The sequence below is a fragment of the Melanaphis sacchari genome, unplaced genomic scaffold (assembly GCF_002803265.2).
Source record: "Melanaphis sacchari strain LSU unplaced genomic scaffold, SCAv2.0 Contig11_pilon_pilon, whole genome shotgun sequence".
NCBI classification, from domain to species: domain Eukaryota; kingdom Metazoa; phylum Arthropoda; class Insecta; order Hemiptera; family Aphididae; genus Melanaphis; species Melanaphis sacchari.
In genome coordinates this window covers 6,104,248-6,122,747 of record NW_020270469.1, presented here as the reverse complement: position 1 = coordinate 6,122,747, position 18,500 = coordinate 6,104,248, and the positions used below count along the sequence as shown (strand labels likewise).

The 18,500-nt window shown below is 24.7% G+C and overlaps 2 protein-coding genes across 2 annotated transcripts; one reads left to right on the top strand and one right to left on the bottom strand.

The window, feature by feature from the left end:
* Positions 1-6,336: 6,336 nt before the first annotated feature.
* On the bottom strand, positions 6,337-9,353 carry LOC112604342 (nucleolar protein 12). Its single transcript, XM_025353322.1, has 4 exons — positions 9,180-9,353; positions 8,411-8,516; positions 8,181-8,342; positions 6,337-6,612 (listed from the first exon to the last, which is right to left on the bottom strand). Exons 1-4 carry the CDS (start codon positions 9,278-9,280, stop codon positions 6,337-6,339), a joined length of 645 nt encoding a protein of 214 aa, XP_025209107.1. The 5' UTR covers positions 9,281-9,353.
* A 3,735-nt stretch (positions 9,354-13,088) lies between these two features.
* On the top strand, positions 13,089-17,893 carry LOC112604336 (cytospin-A). Its single transcript, XM_025353314.1, has 11 exons — positions 13,089-13,720; positions 14,020-14,178; positions 14,240-14,346; positions 14,409-14,928; positions 15,019-15,459; positions 15,539-15,701; positions 15,938-16,114; positions 16,203-16,370; positions 16,437-16,544; positions 16,722-16,996; positions 17,537-17,893. The coding sequence occupies exons 1-11, from the start codon at positions 13,385-13,387 to the stop codon at positions 17,624-17,626; spliced, it is 2,544 nt and encodes an 847-aa protein (XP_025209099.1). The 5' UTR covers positions 13,089-13,384; the 3' UTR covers positions 17,627-17,893.
* The last annotated feature ends 607 nt before the right edge of the window (positions 17,894-18,500 follow it).

The window sequence follows — 18,500 nt, the reverse complement described above, 5'->3', positions numbered from 1 at the left end:
TCTATAATCATATCTATTAATCGCATCACGTATGACATATGCATATTTTAAAGCTATCTTTGTCTTTGGATCATCACAATTAATTTAAATGTATTATTATTTAATATTTATCACTTTTAAGTTATAAATAAATACTCCTCCCTATTGAAAATTCCTGGCATCACCACTGTTAACATTTATCAAAAATTACTCCTAAGTACAGTGTATACCATTAAACCAACAATAGGTACCTAATTTTAAAAGTCAAAATATTATAGATGTTGTTTAATTTGAACGAAAACGTATGACTAAATAGAAAATCGTTATCGCGACAGTCATAAATATTTTATAAATTATGATTATGATTTTATTGTTTGTTTTCATCAAATTTACATATTTAGTTATAGATAATCAATATGCTATAATTGTACAAGTTACATGATATAATAGCAATTTTTAGTTAAACTAATTGATGATAAATTATTTTAATAAAATAATTTTTAAGCTTATCAATTAAAAAGTGTTCTTGGTTACTTATCAGGTTTTATGCGTACATTTTTGAATTTACTTCCTTTAGAAATATGAGTAAACAATTTAAAATATTAAATTATACTTAAAATGTAAAGGTATTTTCATGATTCACGGCACAATACACTATTATATTAGTTGTTTTACAAAGTCAAAAGATCGATAATTTAAACGAATACATCCCAATAGTTGGGACAATCCGAATATGACTTTTTATAAATATAAAGGTACTCGCATAGGCGTGCGTATCTGGAGGCCGGTATATGGCCCACCCTGCGAACGTCAGGGACAAGTTTTTGATTTTAAATTATAAAACATTAAAAAGTTAAAAGTAACACTTTTAAATAGTTAACACTACAAATGTAAAGCTTAAAACTTTTGAAGTCCATTTCAACACTACCAGATGGGCATGTCGTTCTGAAGCGGTTAGTGCCAAAAGGCTAACTACTCTTTTTGATTGCGATTGATGAGATTACTGACTCAACTAATCAAGCAGATGTACGAGCCAAGGGTTTAGGTATCTTATCTCATATGAAAAGTTTTGATTTTATATTTGTCTTGGAACTACTAGATCCGATCCTTGTTTAATATTAAAGACCAGTCATGCTTATAATCATCTACTATAAATTTATTGATAGCAACGCAACTTGTTGAAGCATTAAAAATTCACTTAATTCAATGAGAAACAATGTTTAAATTTGATACTATTTACAAAATTCTGTTAGATTTTGCGATGATCAAAAATTGATATACCTGCCACTACAAAGAAGAATTTCCACAAAGATAGATAGCTCAAGTTACACACAATATACTTTACTAAAGAACATGAAATGAGAAAAGTTAATTACAGTACATTAGACAATATGATTCTGCTTTAAATATCAGGTTTAATCAAGAAACAATTGATATAATAAAAGTGTAGGTATGTTATTAAACCTTCAAATTAGTAGTGATTATATGAACATATTAACAGACACATTTGATCTAGACAGTAAAGTTCTAAAACTGAAATTGATCTACTAAAACATGATGATCCAAATGATGGAAAAATAAATATTGATAAATGGATTAAATGGCTGACTGAACCTTATAGTGGAGGAGAAACTATATTTAATTTTTAAAGCTTTGCAAATATTTATGCTATTCCAGTTACAAGTTGTACTTGGAAAGAACTTTACAAAACTTAGCTTAGTTAAAACAAAGCTAGGCAGTAAATGAATCAAGAACGTTTGATGGACTCTGACAATGTTCATTGAGCAAGAATTGGCATATAATATTAATGTCGATGAGGTAATTGAGACATTTAAACTTTAACTCCATTGAAAGAAGAATGAAGTTATGAACTTCAATATTTATATTATATAAATGACATAATAAAATATTATCATTAAATATTGTAAAATTGTATTTATTTAAATTTTAAACTGTACACTTAATATTATATTTCTTTAATTTTGAAAAATGCATTTGTTTTTATTTTATGAATGATTACATATTTTATACACTCAATAGTGGGTGATAACGAGAAGGTAAATTAAAGTATGAAATATTTAATTGTTTCTTCCTTCAAAATTCAAGTATCTTAAATTCATTTAAAATATATCAACCTTAGGTATGTTTTGTATACATTTATATAAGTACCTAATACACAACTGTAAAAAGTGACATAATTAATTGGTAAAATATATTTGATTATAAATTTAAAATTATAAATATACGAGTACCTTTATATTTATAAAAAAAAAAGTCATATTCGGGTCCCAACTATTGGGATGTAATTCGTTTAAAATTATCGATCTTTTTGACTTTGTAAAACAACTAATATAATAGTAGTGTGTACCCGTGAATCATGAAAATACCTTTTACATTTTTAAGTATAATTTAATATTTTAAATTGTTTACTCATATTTCTAAAGGAAGTAAATTCAAAAATGTACGCATAAAAACCTGATAAGTAACCAAGAACACTTTTTTTTTTTAATTGATAAGCTTAAAAAATTATTTTATTAAAATAATTTATCATCAGTAAAATTAGTTTTAACTAAAAATTGCTATTCATATCGTGTAACTTGTACAATTATAGCATATTGATTATCTATAACTAAATAGTAAATTTGATGAAAACAAAACAATAAAATCATTAATCATAATTTATAAAATATTTATGACTGTCGCGATAACGATTTTCTATTTAGTCATACGTTTTCGTTCAAATTAAACAACATCTATAATATTTTGACTTTTAAAATTAGGTACCTATTGTTAGTTTAATGGTATACTACTGTACTTAGGAGTAATTTTTTGATAAATGTTAACAGTGGTATGCCCAGGAATTTTCAATAGGGAGGGGAGTATTTGTTATAACTTATAACTTAAAAGTGATAAATATTAAATAATAATACATTTAAATTAATTGTGATGATCCAAAGACAAAGATAGCTTTAAAATATGCACATATGTCATACGTGATACGTGTATAGATATAGATTATAGAATATGGTTCTATAATTAGAATTAATTTAAATTGCAACACACTACTACGAAGTTGTTTAATTAAAATGCAAACATAAGACTAAAATCATTTATATCATTTATTAAAATATACAAAAGAATTATAATTCTTAAAAATAAATTGACTAACTATTTCAAACGGAAATTTTACCGCTTAGCTTTTGTACTCACCTTATTAATGACTTCATCGTCTTTGTCTGTTTATTTTAATGTTTCGATGAATGTTCATCTGAGCTAAGCTGTTTAATTTTGCTTGTCTATTAGAATTTTTTATTAATGTCTTCAAACGCTTTAATGTGAAAAATGACCGATCACGAGATACGGTAATAACTGGTAAGTAGTAAGATTATTAAAATTTTTAGTACCCAACTTGAGTATGTGAGGAATACCGTTACGTCACATTCGCCAAACACAATATCAAGAGCGTTTTTTGAAACATCAATCATGTCACAATTTTATTGCCATAAAAAAAATTCTCCAATTATAACTAAACCACTGTCATTCAAATTGATTAATGATTACCATAATCCATCTTTCCATGAACATATTTATTATTTAGAAGATTAATTTCCTGTAAATATTATTACTGATATCTGCAATTCTGCATAGTGAATGTTTATAATGGCCAATGGGCAATAATTTATAAGCAATAACTATTATTACTGGTAGGTAGGTAATTAAAAATAATGGCTTTATAACAGCTCTAATATCTAACAAGTTATTTTCTGAAAGTCAGCAAAAAAAGTTAAATGATGGGGGATATAACCTCTTCTTCAGGCACGCCACTGAGTGTTGAACGTGAATATAAGCAAAAACGAATCAGAGTTGATTTGCTTAACTTGTTATCAAACAAAAAAGGTACGTCCTCTCTAACGGCTCTAACACTTTCAACGTTTGTCTAACAACATAAGTATTTTATGCATAACGAGCATAATATAATTATTTATAAGTTTATAATACAGAATATACTCGTAAGTAAGTAACTATTTACAACCAAGTTTGGATTAAGATTTATAGGCTTATGACCTTACCCTTGGTTCCAGGCCCTATTTTTATGTGCACTACGACACACAATGTGCACCATGAATGTACGAGTGTGCACTACAGTCTATAAAACAAAAATTAAATAAATGCCAACTACTAGAAAACATAAGTATTTCCTGAATTTTTTAAATTTAAATTATACTGAATTTAAATTTTTAAACATTGTTATCAGTCAAAAGTATTTTGTTGTTGTATTAAATTATTATTATATATACATGTAATACATTTCTTTTTCCAAGACAGTAACGAGAATCAAATTTCCGTTTAAAGCAGTAAAATTAAGTGTGCAGTCTGAAATTTTACAAATAATAGGGCCTGCTTGGTTCATACTTTATAGTTGTAAGCTCCCGTCAGCAGGAAAAAAATACAATTATTTCTGTTATTATGCTTACCTAGTTACCTACCTATCATTTTATCATAATAGTTTTGAAAAATGTTGCAGAATTAGCGTTCATATAACATTATAGTTAATATAGTTAGATAAGTATTATTTATTAGGTACTTATAATTAAAAAATAATATTAGTTATAACTTATAACACTATATATAGTAGGTATACCTATTAGTTAATTATTTCTACATTTTATGTGAATTTAAAAACGTCACAATGATATTAGATTTATTCTTATTCAATTTAAAGTAGAAATACTAAAAATTATATCTACATTTTTTAAACAATATTTAACATAATTTAATAGGTAGGTACCTTCTTTGAATATGTTGTTATTAAATTATAAAACCGACAAAAAAATGTACTTACATAGCTATGTAGGTTAGGTTACATAGATATTAGATACCTTATAGTTCTTTAAATAATAATAGGTACCTACATATAATTACTTGATTTTATAATATTAGTATACAAATTATTTTATCATATAATTATTTTTAATAAAATAATATAACTTAGTCCTATATCCACCTACTTACCAATTTTAGTCTCAAGGCAATTGCCTCAAAAAGCCTATTTTGGCACACCGCTGTAGCAAAGTATTAATATGTGGAAAATGATAAACATTAGCTATCTAAAATATATTTCATTTTCCTACATCCAGGTGACTAATTTTAATTTAAAAAATGGCATACCAATTATACCCTCTTTTTTCATTTAATATTATGGTTATTGATATAATATTATATGCACAGCTTGTCCATTACATAAATTTATTTTGACAAATGATTTAATGTTACGGCCTATCCGTCATATTACTTACTGTCAAGATTCATAATGTAATAAATTATTATAACTAATCACTAATCAGGTGTTTTTGATCTTGTTAATTGTGTATAAGGCTTATAAATATGAACCTAATAAATTTTGCATAGAATAGTAAGGCTACTTTATAGTTGCATTTTATAATTTATTGTGCAATATTTGTAGTATGGATTATGGAGTAAAACATACTCAACTACACAACCTTTTAGATGAAAATCTAGTATTTACTATTTAGGTATTACAGTTAGCATAGTAACTATTAAATATTTATTGTTATATGTGATTTTAAACAGGAGCGTTTTATTCATATTTTTACAATTCTTAGTTAAATTCACCAAACGTAATATGAACAACACAAATTAGCTATTTACAAATTTTATATTAATTTCAGAAGTATGATAAACTTAAAAAACACCAACATAGTTTAATAATTTATACATTATTTTACTTATTTTTAAATTCATAAATAATATATTTTCATAACCAACCATTAAATTCAATTTGTTGGACCATCTTATTTTATCACTGTAAACATAAAATTGTTGACCATTATTAAAAAACTATACAGAAATGCTAGTAATAATAATTAAAAATATTCTTAAAAGATAAAAAAACATATGTATATCCTGTATTTCTGTCTCAAATGTAACCTCAGGTGGCAGCAATGATTATGTTTAATGTTCATAGAGTGCCATACTCTCGAGATCAATACTTTATTATTTTAACAATTGCATAACTTGCATTTTTCTAAGCATAAAATCGTAAAATATTTATTCAGCTAAGGTGTGTTGAAAACATTAATTTCTGATTAACACTAATTTAATCAATAGGTGTAGTCTTTTTAAACCGAACAAAAATCATCAATACCTGAACTTAGTCTAATTTTAGACAGAGTAAAAACTATTTAATATAAAGGAATATAACTCAAAAAGTTAAGTGTATTAATGTATAATTGATATATTTAATATTTCAATTTTATTTTACAATTATTTTAATATTGCAAATTTAACAATATTACTTAATAAGTAATTACATCAATATAAAAAATATAACAGCTATTATTTCTTTTTTCCTTTTTTTTTCAGCCATTTTTGTCTTTTTGTTTCTAATAGTTTCTTTCTTTTAGCTTTCTTTTTATCTTTAATTCGTTCAATTTTGTTTTTCATTTTAAATATTTTACTGTTTTGCACAGTTTGAGCTGCTTGTTTTTTAATTGCTTTTTTTATTTCTTTTATTGAATTGAAATTCATGCCAGGTACATTTTCGGGAACATCTTCATTTGTTTTATCAATAACTTCTTCGTTATCACTTTCTTTGTCATCTTCATAAATTACCTAAAAATATAAATAAAAATATTATTGACATTTTTTGTAAAACATAAATAATAAAAGTCTGTACAATACACTTAACATTAAAGAATGCATCACATTTTAAGTTGCACACAATTTTACAATGATGGTAATAGTTCAATACGTAACTTACAAATAAATTTTTAATCAACCACTCTACTTATAATTTATAGTAATTAAACTCCACTAAAACTATAAATTTAATTTTAAATGTTTTAAAAGATATTTAGTGAGAAAAATATTTTTTTTATTTTCGAGAAATATAAAGTAGAATTTTTTTTATCAATAATTCAAAATAAAATAAATCCAACTTGGAGCATTACCAGTTAATACATACTAATAATAAAAAATAGACATAGACACCTTCATGAAATTGTCAAAATTTTTTATTGATCCAGAAACAAGAGACCATAATCAAAATGAAAAAAAGGCTATGCAGAGAACTATTAAAACTTTAATTAAAGTAATAATTATTATTTTTAAATAATGTTTTTCCTCTACTATAGATTGACAATGAAGAATGAATGGTAGAAAAGATATTGCTTTAAAAATGTAACTGTTTTCAATGACTTTGTTAAAATGAAACTTTTTGTTAGAAAAGTAAGGAAAATATTTTTGACAATTTCTAAAATAATAAAAAATTAAATTTAAAATGAGTTATCAATGATTTATACTTAAACATTTTAATTTTAAGAGAAGTCATATCTATATGTGTTGTCTCCATCTTATCAATAGTAACACATACCAATTAAAATAGAAATTTTGTGTACTTGGCTAAAATATTAGAATGAAATGATCTGTTGTCAAACTTAAAAGTAAGAACATTATCCATCTTCTATCATTGGTTTTTTAAAATATTTTAATTTTTGGGCAATTTATGAATATGTAAGAAATTAATATTTAAAAATGATTACAATTTACGACGTCCTCTTAAGTAATGTTTAGTTTTTATTTACCTATATTTTTGACATAATATTATCTTATGTATTAGGCAAAAATTGCATTTGTAAGTCATATACTGGACTGTAATCATAACAATTTAAGTAATAAATTAAAATTTTTTATTTTAATTAAAGTTGCAGTTACAAAAAATGAATTCAAACAATCTTAAAGTATAATTAATTTTCATACTAAAATAATAATTTAAGCATAAAATTTGGTTTGAGTTAGGGACAATATTAATTTTATTTATGTACAAGAAATAATGCTTAAGTTTATATAAATAAGAAAATAATTAGGAAACTAAGGAAACAACAGCTACGATTAACAATAATATTTTTGACTGAAACTATTTATATAGTAACATTAATTATTATAATTTTAATATTAATTTAGCAAATTACAAATATTTGATTAGTTCAGATAGTTTTAGAAGTTTATGCTATACCAAAGTAAAATTTGCTAAAGGATATATATATTTTAATATGGCTAAAAATATTTCATAATTAAATATAATACTTTTTATTGAGTTTTTAATGAAATTTAACTATACATTTGGTAAGCACAATCATTCTTATTTCATAAAATATTAAAGAACATTAATATTTCATTACCTGATTTGATCCAATCCAATTGTTACTTTTTGCAATCTCATCTGTTGAAAGATCACAAATTTGTACTGTATGATTTTCTAAACTATATTCTTTTGTGACCATATCAAGAGGTTCTGGGATAAATGGATGAGAATTAGTCAATTTTAAAAATGTTTCTCTTGCCTATGGAGTAAAATAATTATATTAATAAAAAATATATTTTAATACCTAAAACTAATAGAATATTAAACCTCAGCTTTGATTCTTTTCTTTTCTTCTTTAAGCTTCTTTTCAAAATCATCTTTGGCTTTTTTTTTCCGTGCAAGCTTTCTTTTATGAAATCCGGTCAAAAAATCTCTAGAAATATCAATGTTTAAATTTAAATTAACCACAGTAAATATAAAAATAATGACAATAAGTTTCACACAGGATATAGAATTTTTAAAGTGAAAACCCAACTATTGATAGTACTTACATAAAATAATACATAGTCAATAAATTAAAATTACTTTTATTCAATTTAACTATATCAGTCAATTGCTGAATTATATAAAAAAACTTATTAATTTAAAGGGCCAACTGTGAACTATTATATTATGTTAACTATTTAAGGGACTATAATTTCACTATTGATTCATTTAATGATAAATTATATAAATTATTGTTTATGTAACTTGGTATATATTTCATAAATCATATTTATTAATTTAAAACAACAATTTTTCAATAGTATATAGATACTTATATAATCACATTAGATAATATATAATTTATTTTAGATAACATTTATTTATTTGGAATTAATATAATATAAACTAATAAAATATGATTGCATTAAACACCAAGATTAAGGTGGTCAACTAAAAGTATCTAATTTACGTTATTTAGGAATGTGTATGCTATTAAATTACATAACAAACATGTTCTGTAAATGTCTTTATTAGAACTATGTTTATTTTTTTTTTATATGTTTTAAAAACCAACTAGTTGAATAATTGAAATTATCAAAATAATACTTACTTTCTAGATTTTTCATCAAAAGTTATAGTTCGTTTGGTCGTTCTATTAATTGGCTTTCGATGTCGTTTTACTTTAGTTCTATCTTTGAATTCGTACTCCATTTTTACTTGAATGAATTGTATTTTGTATTCAATTTAAAATTTATTATTTTTTATAGTTAGTATTATTAGTAGTTAGTAGTTACACAAATCCATAATAATAATACACATGTTGCAAGTTGACAATCGGTAAAATATTAAACTGATAAAGTGATAACAATTTATAACCTCAACTATTCATCTTATCTTAACCATTAACTATAGTATTGTGGATAATAATTAGGTAGTTATATGGTTTACCCAACCAAAAAATATATCGAATGGCACTATTTTTATACATTAAATCTTTAAAAAGATCTAAATTAATTTCGTAACTAAGATGCCAATTTCAATATAGAATATTTTTAGATGTAATTATTTTTGGCTAGGAGGGGGACTCTCCCCTCTACCAAATACCAAGATAATACAATTTAAAATTACTAATTATTAAATATTAATTAATGATCATTTTATTTTCATAGAATCTAGAATTTTAAAACCCTTTAATATTTTTTTAATAAAAAGCCTCAAATTTATCAATTCAGGAAAATTTTTAGAGCCTAGAGCCTACTTGTTTTGCTACCTATTTGATTTTATGATAAATGGCCCGTTTTGAACATAACCACTTATTGAGAACTATTAATGAACCACAGAACATTACAACGTTTACAGTGGTACCTAAGTTCTAACTAGTAAGTAGTAAGTAGTAATTACTAAGTATACTGTATTAAAATTTGTATAGGTAAATTACTACAAATTGCTTTCAATATTCACGTTAGTTTAGAAATTTGTGAAGGGTCATTTTTTTAATGTAACAAGTATAAAATTAGTTGAGAACAATTAATGACACAAGAACAATTTTAACCTAACCATGAGTACCTGATGGAAATTTATCAGGGAGTAAAATAATTAAACCAAAAAGTTTATTCTTAACAAATAACAAAATAAAGGCAAAAGCTACTTTAAAAAAATAAATAAATCTATATTAAAGTTAAAATAACAATTAAATATTTTTTAAACAATATTAAAAGTCATCATTTTCAAAATTATATTTAAAGTTTAAGGGGGGCAATTGCCCCGTTTTGCTCCTTCTCTTCGAGTGAATATGGACTTAATAGCGTGGTTGTTTGAAAACTAAAACACTTAGATACTGCTATCTTTTTAACAATAAATAGACGTTTACTATAGTATAATTATAGTTAATTATAGTTAATTTAATATCGTGACCAACTAATATTTATATTTAAAATTATTCATGTATTATTATTCCGTGTATATTGTATAGCATACAATATTACAATACAATACAAATTATAATGATTTATTATTAGAAAATATGGGAGCCAAACACTTGCGGGTCTATGATATTAGAAAAAATTAAGCCCTCATCTCAAAGAAAAAAAAATAATAGTCTACTTCCACCTATGAGTATAATATTATGTTGTGTGAGTGAGTCGCAGAGACCGATATAAGAGAGAGCTATTTCAGTACCTGTCACGAGCTATAATAAAGGTCGCCATTCGCCCAAGACTAAAATTCCTTCACGCACAAGTCACAAATCGCATTTTTTGTCGATATTATTATGATAATAGTAATAATTAAAGGGTTTGTAAGTTTATATAGCAAAAACTACCAAAATATGCACTTAATTAATAAAGAAACCTATTAATATATGCAATTATATTAAATTATAAAACTTTGGTAGTTGCATAATTTAAATTTGTAGGAGATTTATAACTTTTTTAGACCATTCAGTAAAATTTTAAAATTAGCAAATACATGCATTTTCGGGCTTTAGTAATTATTTATTATTATTATTCAAATGATTCACATGTAAGGGTACCTAATAATAATTTGTAAACTGTATTTATCCCTTTCAAGCCCTCGTTGATCTAATATACAATTAGGTTTTTTAGAAGTTTTAAATTTTATTATATACATTTTAAATTTAAAAATAATATAATAAGTAATTACATCTCCAATAATGAACATTTAAAATATTCTATAATTACTTTCTAATTTGTTCATAAAATTTTATACTTATATAGTAATAACATACTATAATAGTTAATACCTACTACCTACAGACACATTAAAGAGTAAGAATTCAAATACTAAGGTAGAAATGCTAAATATATCAATTACATAGATAAATTACGTCGTTATACTTATTTAAACTAATTATTTATTGCATTGATCAATGATTACCTTCTTAGGTATATTGGTATAAGATATATAAAACCTATATAAAGTCATCGTCGAATTTTCTTGGTTGTAGATACACTGCAGCAAACAATATATGGATATTTAGTAGTAATAGTATAGTGTAGGTAATAGTAAGTATCCAGTACTCACTACGTATAAACTTTACCATTAATAATTATACAGAACAGAACCTTCAACCTCATAATCATATTAATTTAATATTCTTTATTATTAAATGGGTAAATACTAAATATTCAATAATTACTTTTTATTAGGTACCTATCTAATAAGTAATAACTATATATTATAACAAATTGTTTTTTGCATTTATACGATAAATAATGAAATTAATAATTAAGTAAGTTCTATAATCAGTGACTTTAATATTTATATATTTAATTTATTATAGTTAAAATTAAAAAATTTGTGTTGTTAATAATTGCAAAATAAATTATTAAAATTTATTTTTAAATTTAAATTTTTATTTGTTTACGTTCATTATTAGATGATTTTTATTTATTAATATCTTCTTATGTTAAGAATTAATAATTTAGATTCATATTTTACATGAATTAAATTTTAAAAATGTAGGTTAAAAATACTACATTTTAAGAAAATATATTTCATAAAACAGCGATCCTCAGTCTTCACTAAGGAAGGTCTGAAAATAAAGTTTTAGATTGTATAACAAAATTTATCGTTTTGAGGTTTGTTGCATGTTATTATATTATCTCACATTCTCATTTCTCATTATTCATAAATTCCTTACTTGACTACAATGGAAAATATACGAAATTGAATCTACAATCAAGTTATTAAAAATACAAAATTAAGTAATAAAGAAGTATTATGGGCCATTTGGTACTTACCTATTATAAAAAAAAAATAATAATAAGTATTTATAAGCAATTAGTTAAAAATCTCAATACAGACGAATTTTTAAGAACAATAGTAAGTTTACTACTTTCTTAATAATTAAAAAACATATTTATTAATGAAGTGAGTTTTTTTTTAAATTTAAATTTATTTATTTATTATTACCTATTATTAAAAAATATATTTCTTAATTTAAGTGTAAAAAAAGTCAAATGACGTTGGCTCTTTTAAAGATTTATTAATCGCACAAAAACAATTTTATGTATTACAAATATTGGTAATTAATTTTTAAGTATTACTGTACTGTAATTGACTGCCATTATAAGATGTTTAAATTACAAAAACTCAAGTAAAAATAATTGTAATTGCAAATTTACGATATAATAAAATATATGTTTAGATATTATATTTATCTAAAATAAATTTAAAAATTTTCAAAGTTTCAAATTTAATTCAAATTTTATTGTTCTTAATTTTCGAATAAATTCCACGAACGGTCTAATCGAAAATAATCCGTGTCCACCATAGACCATAGTTTATTACCTATTTATTATCATAGAGTATAAACAGACTTTGATTCATAGACTCATAGTTATAACTAATATTTATTATTTGTTTTATAATTCATTTATAGAGTGTATTTACTTTTTAGAAGTATGAAGAGTTGGTGTTTTGTCGTTATCAGTAGGTACCCGATTTCAGTCCAGTGTTGTGACTTGATTCTACTTTCATTCTTAAACACCTGTTAACCGGTTATTTTATTATCTTTGTTTTTTTTTACGCTAGTTTTCCTATCGGAATTCTACATGCTCGTTCGTCTTCGGTCGTCTTATAGTGAATTATGATTCGTTTATGTTTTTAATTTGTGTTATTATAAATGTTCGATTAACATTCGTTGTGAAAACCTGATGAAAAAAAACAAATTGACGTGACAAAGCGTTTCAGTTAATAAATCGGCAATGAATTTATTTATTTTTATTGTGCAATTTGATTAGGTAGATATCTATTAGTGCATCTATTTTTTCAAGACGTTTACGTGTACAATACATGCGCGTGATGAAATTCATATCGCTTTTCCGCCGAAACCATAACCAGGGTAGTCCTTCCGAGGGGGTGAGGTCCTATCAGCAACCCCCAGTGACAATGGAATCAGCTGTTTTCCCGCCAAACAACAAACTACCTCAAGAAACGGAAAAACTTCAACCACAGCACCAGAGTCAACAACATCAACAGCAGCAACAAGAACTGCAGAGAGAAGCTATGGGTAGCCATGGTGCTACGGTTGTTGGTTTGTCCCCGACCAATGCTATCGAGCAGTCCGATAAAGAAACTGGGTATATCGAAGAGTTGGAAAAGCTGCGTCTGGAAGTTGGACTGTTAAGGGTAAAAATGCTAAAATGTATTATCCCAATTTTTATTTATGTAAAAAATGTAAAAAAACTATAACTTTAGAATGTAAATAAATAGGAAGTATATGCATTTTATTGCTATGAGTAAATATTTTAATTGTCGTTGATAATATTTAATCTTAATTATTTTTGTAAAAGTGCAGATAAAAAAATTATCATTTAAACTCAATACAAACTAAATATTTACATTGCATTTATAAAATCAATTTATCTGTATAACGGTATTAAATGTGAACGATTGATAACAGTTTTATTTGTATGTATTTTTCATAGGAACAAAGAGATGTTGCTGAAAGAAACCTAGCAATGCATATTGAAGGTACTCATAATGTTTTGCCATGTGCATCAATATCTAATAATAAAGTTGATGATCGGCGAAGATATCCAAGTTCAGCTCCTGCTTCTATAGCTCCTCCAAATTCAGCTAGTCAGGTTAGTATCAATAAAGTAATTTATTATTACCAACAAATTTAGTCACTCATTTTTTTATCAGGAGTTATTAGACACACATGACTGGGATAAAAATTCTAGTTCAGTTAGTGAGGTGTCTTTGGCATGCTTACAAGATAGAATTATACAAATGGAAGAAACCCACTATAGGTAAGTAAATTCATTAGAATATTTTACAAGTATTGTAATAATTATTGATATATTTATATTAGTACTAATGAAGAATTGCAAGCAACACTGCAAGAATTAGCTGACCTTCAGTCACAACTCTATGATCTTCAGCATGATAATGAACGTTTGGGTAAGGAGAAAGGTGTATTGTTAGAGTCATTATGTCAACAAACAGAAAAATTGGAAGATGCTCGTACCAAAGTTGATGCATTACAAGGGTTATTTCTTGTACCTGGTTCTAATCCTCCATCATCTGTTACTGAACGAGAAGAAAAATTAGTGGAATTGCTTAAAAGTGGGCAAGCAGAACGTGAGGCTTGGTTAACTAAACAAGAAGGACTCATTTCTGAAGCAAACGAATCAAGGCGAACATTAGATAATGAAACAAAAAAAGCCAATCAACTTTTAGAAAGGGTTAGGTTTTTGGAATCTACTGTTGATAGCAAAAGTGCTGAAGTCAAACAGTTAGATGAACAGCTTTCTTTTGCTAAAGAAGAGATATCTTCAAAAAATATTGAAATCAATCGGAATCTTATGTTATTAGACAACGCTAGAGCAAAGGTATGTAATTAGATTTATTAAAGCTTAGTATAATGTATTAATAGATATATGCAATGAAGTTTTATTTTTAAAGTTAATTTTATATATTAGATTGAAGAATTAGAAGCAGCAAGAGATAAATTAGGTGACAAATCTGAATTAGATGAATTGTTAAATCACACAAGGCGTGAAAAGGATAATTTAGAAAGTCAGTTAGCATCTATGCAAGAACGTGTGCAACGTGCATTTTGTGAAATTGATCGCCTTAAAGAACAATTGGCAAATTCTAATGAACAATATACTGTAGCAAGTAACAATGCTAAATCAGCTCTTATAGACCTACAATGGCAAAGAGACAAATGGCAAGAAGAAGTTACATCGTTAACATCTGAATTAAAATCAGCTAAAGAAGCAGAATCAGAAGCACAGAGTTTATGTCAGAAATATGTAGAAGAAAAAAGGCAGCTAGCAGATGTATTATCTGAAACTCAAATGTGTTTAGCTAATGTCCGTAAAGCTCTTGAAGAAGAAAAATCTGAAATGCATTCTGAAGTAATTATTATGTTTTTTATTTCTGATGGTATAATTATTTGATTATAATTAATTTTTTTAAACTTTTTTAAAAATATAGAGAAAAGAATGGCATCAATTTAAAGAAGATTTATTAACAACTGTTAGAGTTGCTAATGATTACAAAGAAATTGTAGAGAAAGATATGGAACAAATTATAACAGAAAATAAAAGACTACGTGAAAAAGTAAAAACATTAGAAGCTCAACTTGATAAATTAAAAAGTAAGTTATTTTATTTTATAATTGAAATACATTTATCTCTTGTTTAAGTAATTTACATTTAGGTAATATTCTTTTGATAAAATTTTTGTCAGTATCCATTCTGATATTGTTGTATTTATTATATCCTTAATTAATTCAAATTATACTTCATTTTTATTTTTTTTTCCAAGAGCTGTGCTAAATTTTTTTATTAAGTAATAAAATACATATTCTAATTATTATTTTTAACTGTTTAGATATGGATAAGCCTAGAGCTTTATCGTGTAGTGCTAATTCCATTCTTAATCCAGTTATTATTGGACATGAGATAAGTCGTCGAAGTAGTCATTCTAAACTTTCCCGTCAAGATAGCCAACTATCTGTTAAAACATTGATTGAAAGTATTGAAAATGCTACCAAACAAGCAAAAACTGGTATTTTTCATTTATTATAATTATTATTTAATTTTATGTTTATATTATTTTAAATCATCATGTTAAAAATATCATATTTTAATTTAAGCTGAATTTACCAGAAGCAATTCAACATCAAGTTTAAATGGATTAGTAGGGCAAAATGAAAATGAAAATTTAAATAAGTTACCAAGAGATGGGGAATTCAAAGCTCCTCTTAGAGAACAAAATTGTCTCTCAACAGACAATAATACAATCTCTTCTTGTGAAGAAACTGGTTATAAAATTAATTTTTTAACGTAATTTTTTTAAATTTTATATTTTTCATCATTTGTGTATATAGATCCAATCAAAAAGTGTCAAAATGATGACTATCGTTCGAATGGGTCAATTCTTTCTTCGTCACGCAATATAGATACATTTGCTCGCCTTGGAGGAACAATCGAAACACGTAATTTTGAACTATTAAATATTTCTATATTAATTTTATATAAACCTTTTATGCTTCTCATTGAAATATAATTTGTTTTTAAAATAACCACATAGATAGTAAATATTATTGATTACATTTCTTAAAATACTTCTAATCTTATAAACATTTTTTTTTTTTTTATTGAATTCAATTTAGCTGAACGCCGTGATCCTCTCCAAGCATTAGTAAAAAATGGTGGTTCAAAACGTAATGCCTTACTTAAGTGGTGTCAAAATAGAACAATTGGCTATCCAAACATAGACATAACAAATTTTAGTAGTTCATGGAATGATGGACTAGCCTTATGTGCTTTATTACATACTTATTTACCTGATCAAATACCATACTCAGAATTAACAACAGCAGAAACAAGGCGCAATTTTACTGTTGCATTTGAAGCTGCTGAATCAGTTGGTATACCAACAACATTAGTAAGTATTACTAGTATTAGTAATTGTGTTTTTTTGTAAATGTATGTTAATGTTCATAAAATTATATATTTATTTCAAGAATAAAATAAAAGTTCTATTGTAGAAATGTATTATCTAAACATAAACATAAAAAAAAAATATTTATTTTCCAAATTATAATGTTAAGTATTATTAAAAAGCACAAAAATGTTTAATTAATATTTTTATTTAAAAAGTGAACTTGAGTTGAAAATTAAGCTCCATTTCATACACAATTTGCATCAATATAATTAATAATTAAATTATTGTGATCAATTACTTTTTTTTTTTTTTAATAAGAATTAGTATTTAGATTTTTAAACTATTAAATTTAAACATTTCAAAATAAAAATAAATATTTTTTTAAGAGATTTAATATATTTTTAAATAGTTATTCATAATCATTAAAATGTTCTTATAGATGGAAACATATTTTGGTAAGGTACATTATAAATGAAACTTAACAAATTAAGTATAAAAAATTTTCCAACAAAACAATAAGATTGTTTACGTTCATTTTAGAACATCAACGATATGATATCCCAAGAACGTCCAGACTGGAACTTAGTAATGGCATATGTAACTGCCATTTATAAACAGTTTGAAACGTGATTGGATTTTTATTACAACAAAGCATTGCAAGACTGATGATAAAATAAATCCAACAATTTGGTGTGTTCCTAGAGCAAGACAACGTGTAAGACTTCTAGATTTTATCTATTATATTAACTTATGATTTCTATACTATGTATATTGAATATCAATATTTTTTATCAAAATTGTATTTTAATATAAAAACGACTATAAGAAAAGGTTGTCTAGAAGTTGTGTCTAGTCAATTGAAAATGTATTATGTTAATGTTTAGTAGATAAATTGTATTTTAAAGTTTTTGTATTTTATAATTTCATCTAAAAAAGTAATTGTGTATAAAAACATAGTGTACAAAACAAAATGTATACAATGTATACATTTCTATAATTTATATTTGTAATGTGAAATATTTTGTAATTATAAAGAAAAAAAATCTATTTTATTATTATAATTGAGTCGTTGATTTTCATTAGTATGTGAAGTTATTGCCAGTATCACATGTGTAAATGTGTAATACTTGTATTTATAGATCATTAAGTGTATTGTAAGTTTTAAAAACTGATGGTTAAATTTTTGGCAAAAACAATACTTTTGAACATCAAATCTTTTATTGTGATGGGAAGCTCCACTAGATATCATCTATGATTTTAATGAATATGAGAACATTGGAATTAAAAAAAAAAAAAAATGGTATCGATAATATAATTTTATTTTTACTGTCTGTGTCTGTTAAGTCAACTACTTTGGTTACTCATGATATTGAAGAATTGTCTAGTAATTCTAAATCCTCCAAATTATTACAGAGATAATTGTTTTAAATTTGAATGTCGAAGACATAATAGACTTAATATTATGTTAAACGGTAATAACAATAAGTCAATAATTATTAATTAA

Bases quoted from the DNA above. Each gene is read 5' to 3' on its own strand.
- LOC112604342 (XM_025353322.1), bottom strand. From the start codon at position 9,280: ATGGAGTACGAATTCAAAGATAGAACTAAAGTAAAACGACATCGAAAG. The intron at 8,517-9,179 runs GTAAGTATTATT...TGATATTTCTAG, and splicing joins TTTGATGAAAAATCTAGAAA to AGATTTTTTGACCGGATTTC. The intron at 6,613-8,180 runs GTAATGAAATAT...TTATATTTTTAG, and splicing joins ATTGGATTGGATCAAATCAG to GTAATTTATGAAGATGACAA.
- LOC112604336 (XM_025353314.1), top strand. From the start codon at position 13,385: ATGCGCGTGATGAAATTCATATCGCTTTTCCGCCGAAACCATAACCAG. The intron at 13,721-14,019 runs GTAAAAATGCTA...TATTTTTCATAG, and splicing joins TGGAAGTTGGACTGTTAAGG to GAACAAAGAGATGTTGCTGA. The intron at 16,545-16,721 runs GTAATTTTGAAC...AATTCAATTTAG, and splicing joins TGGAGGAACAATCGAAACAC to CTGAACGCCGTGATCCTCTC.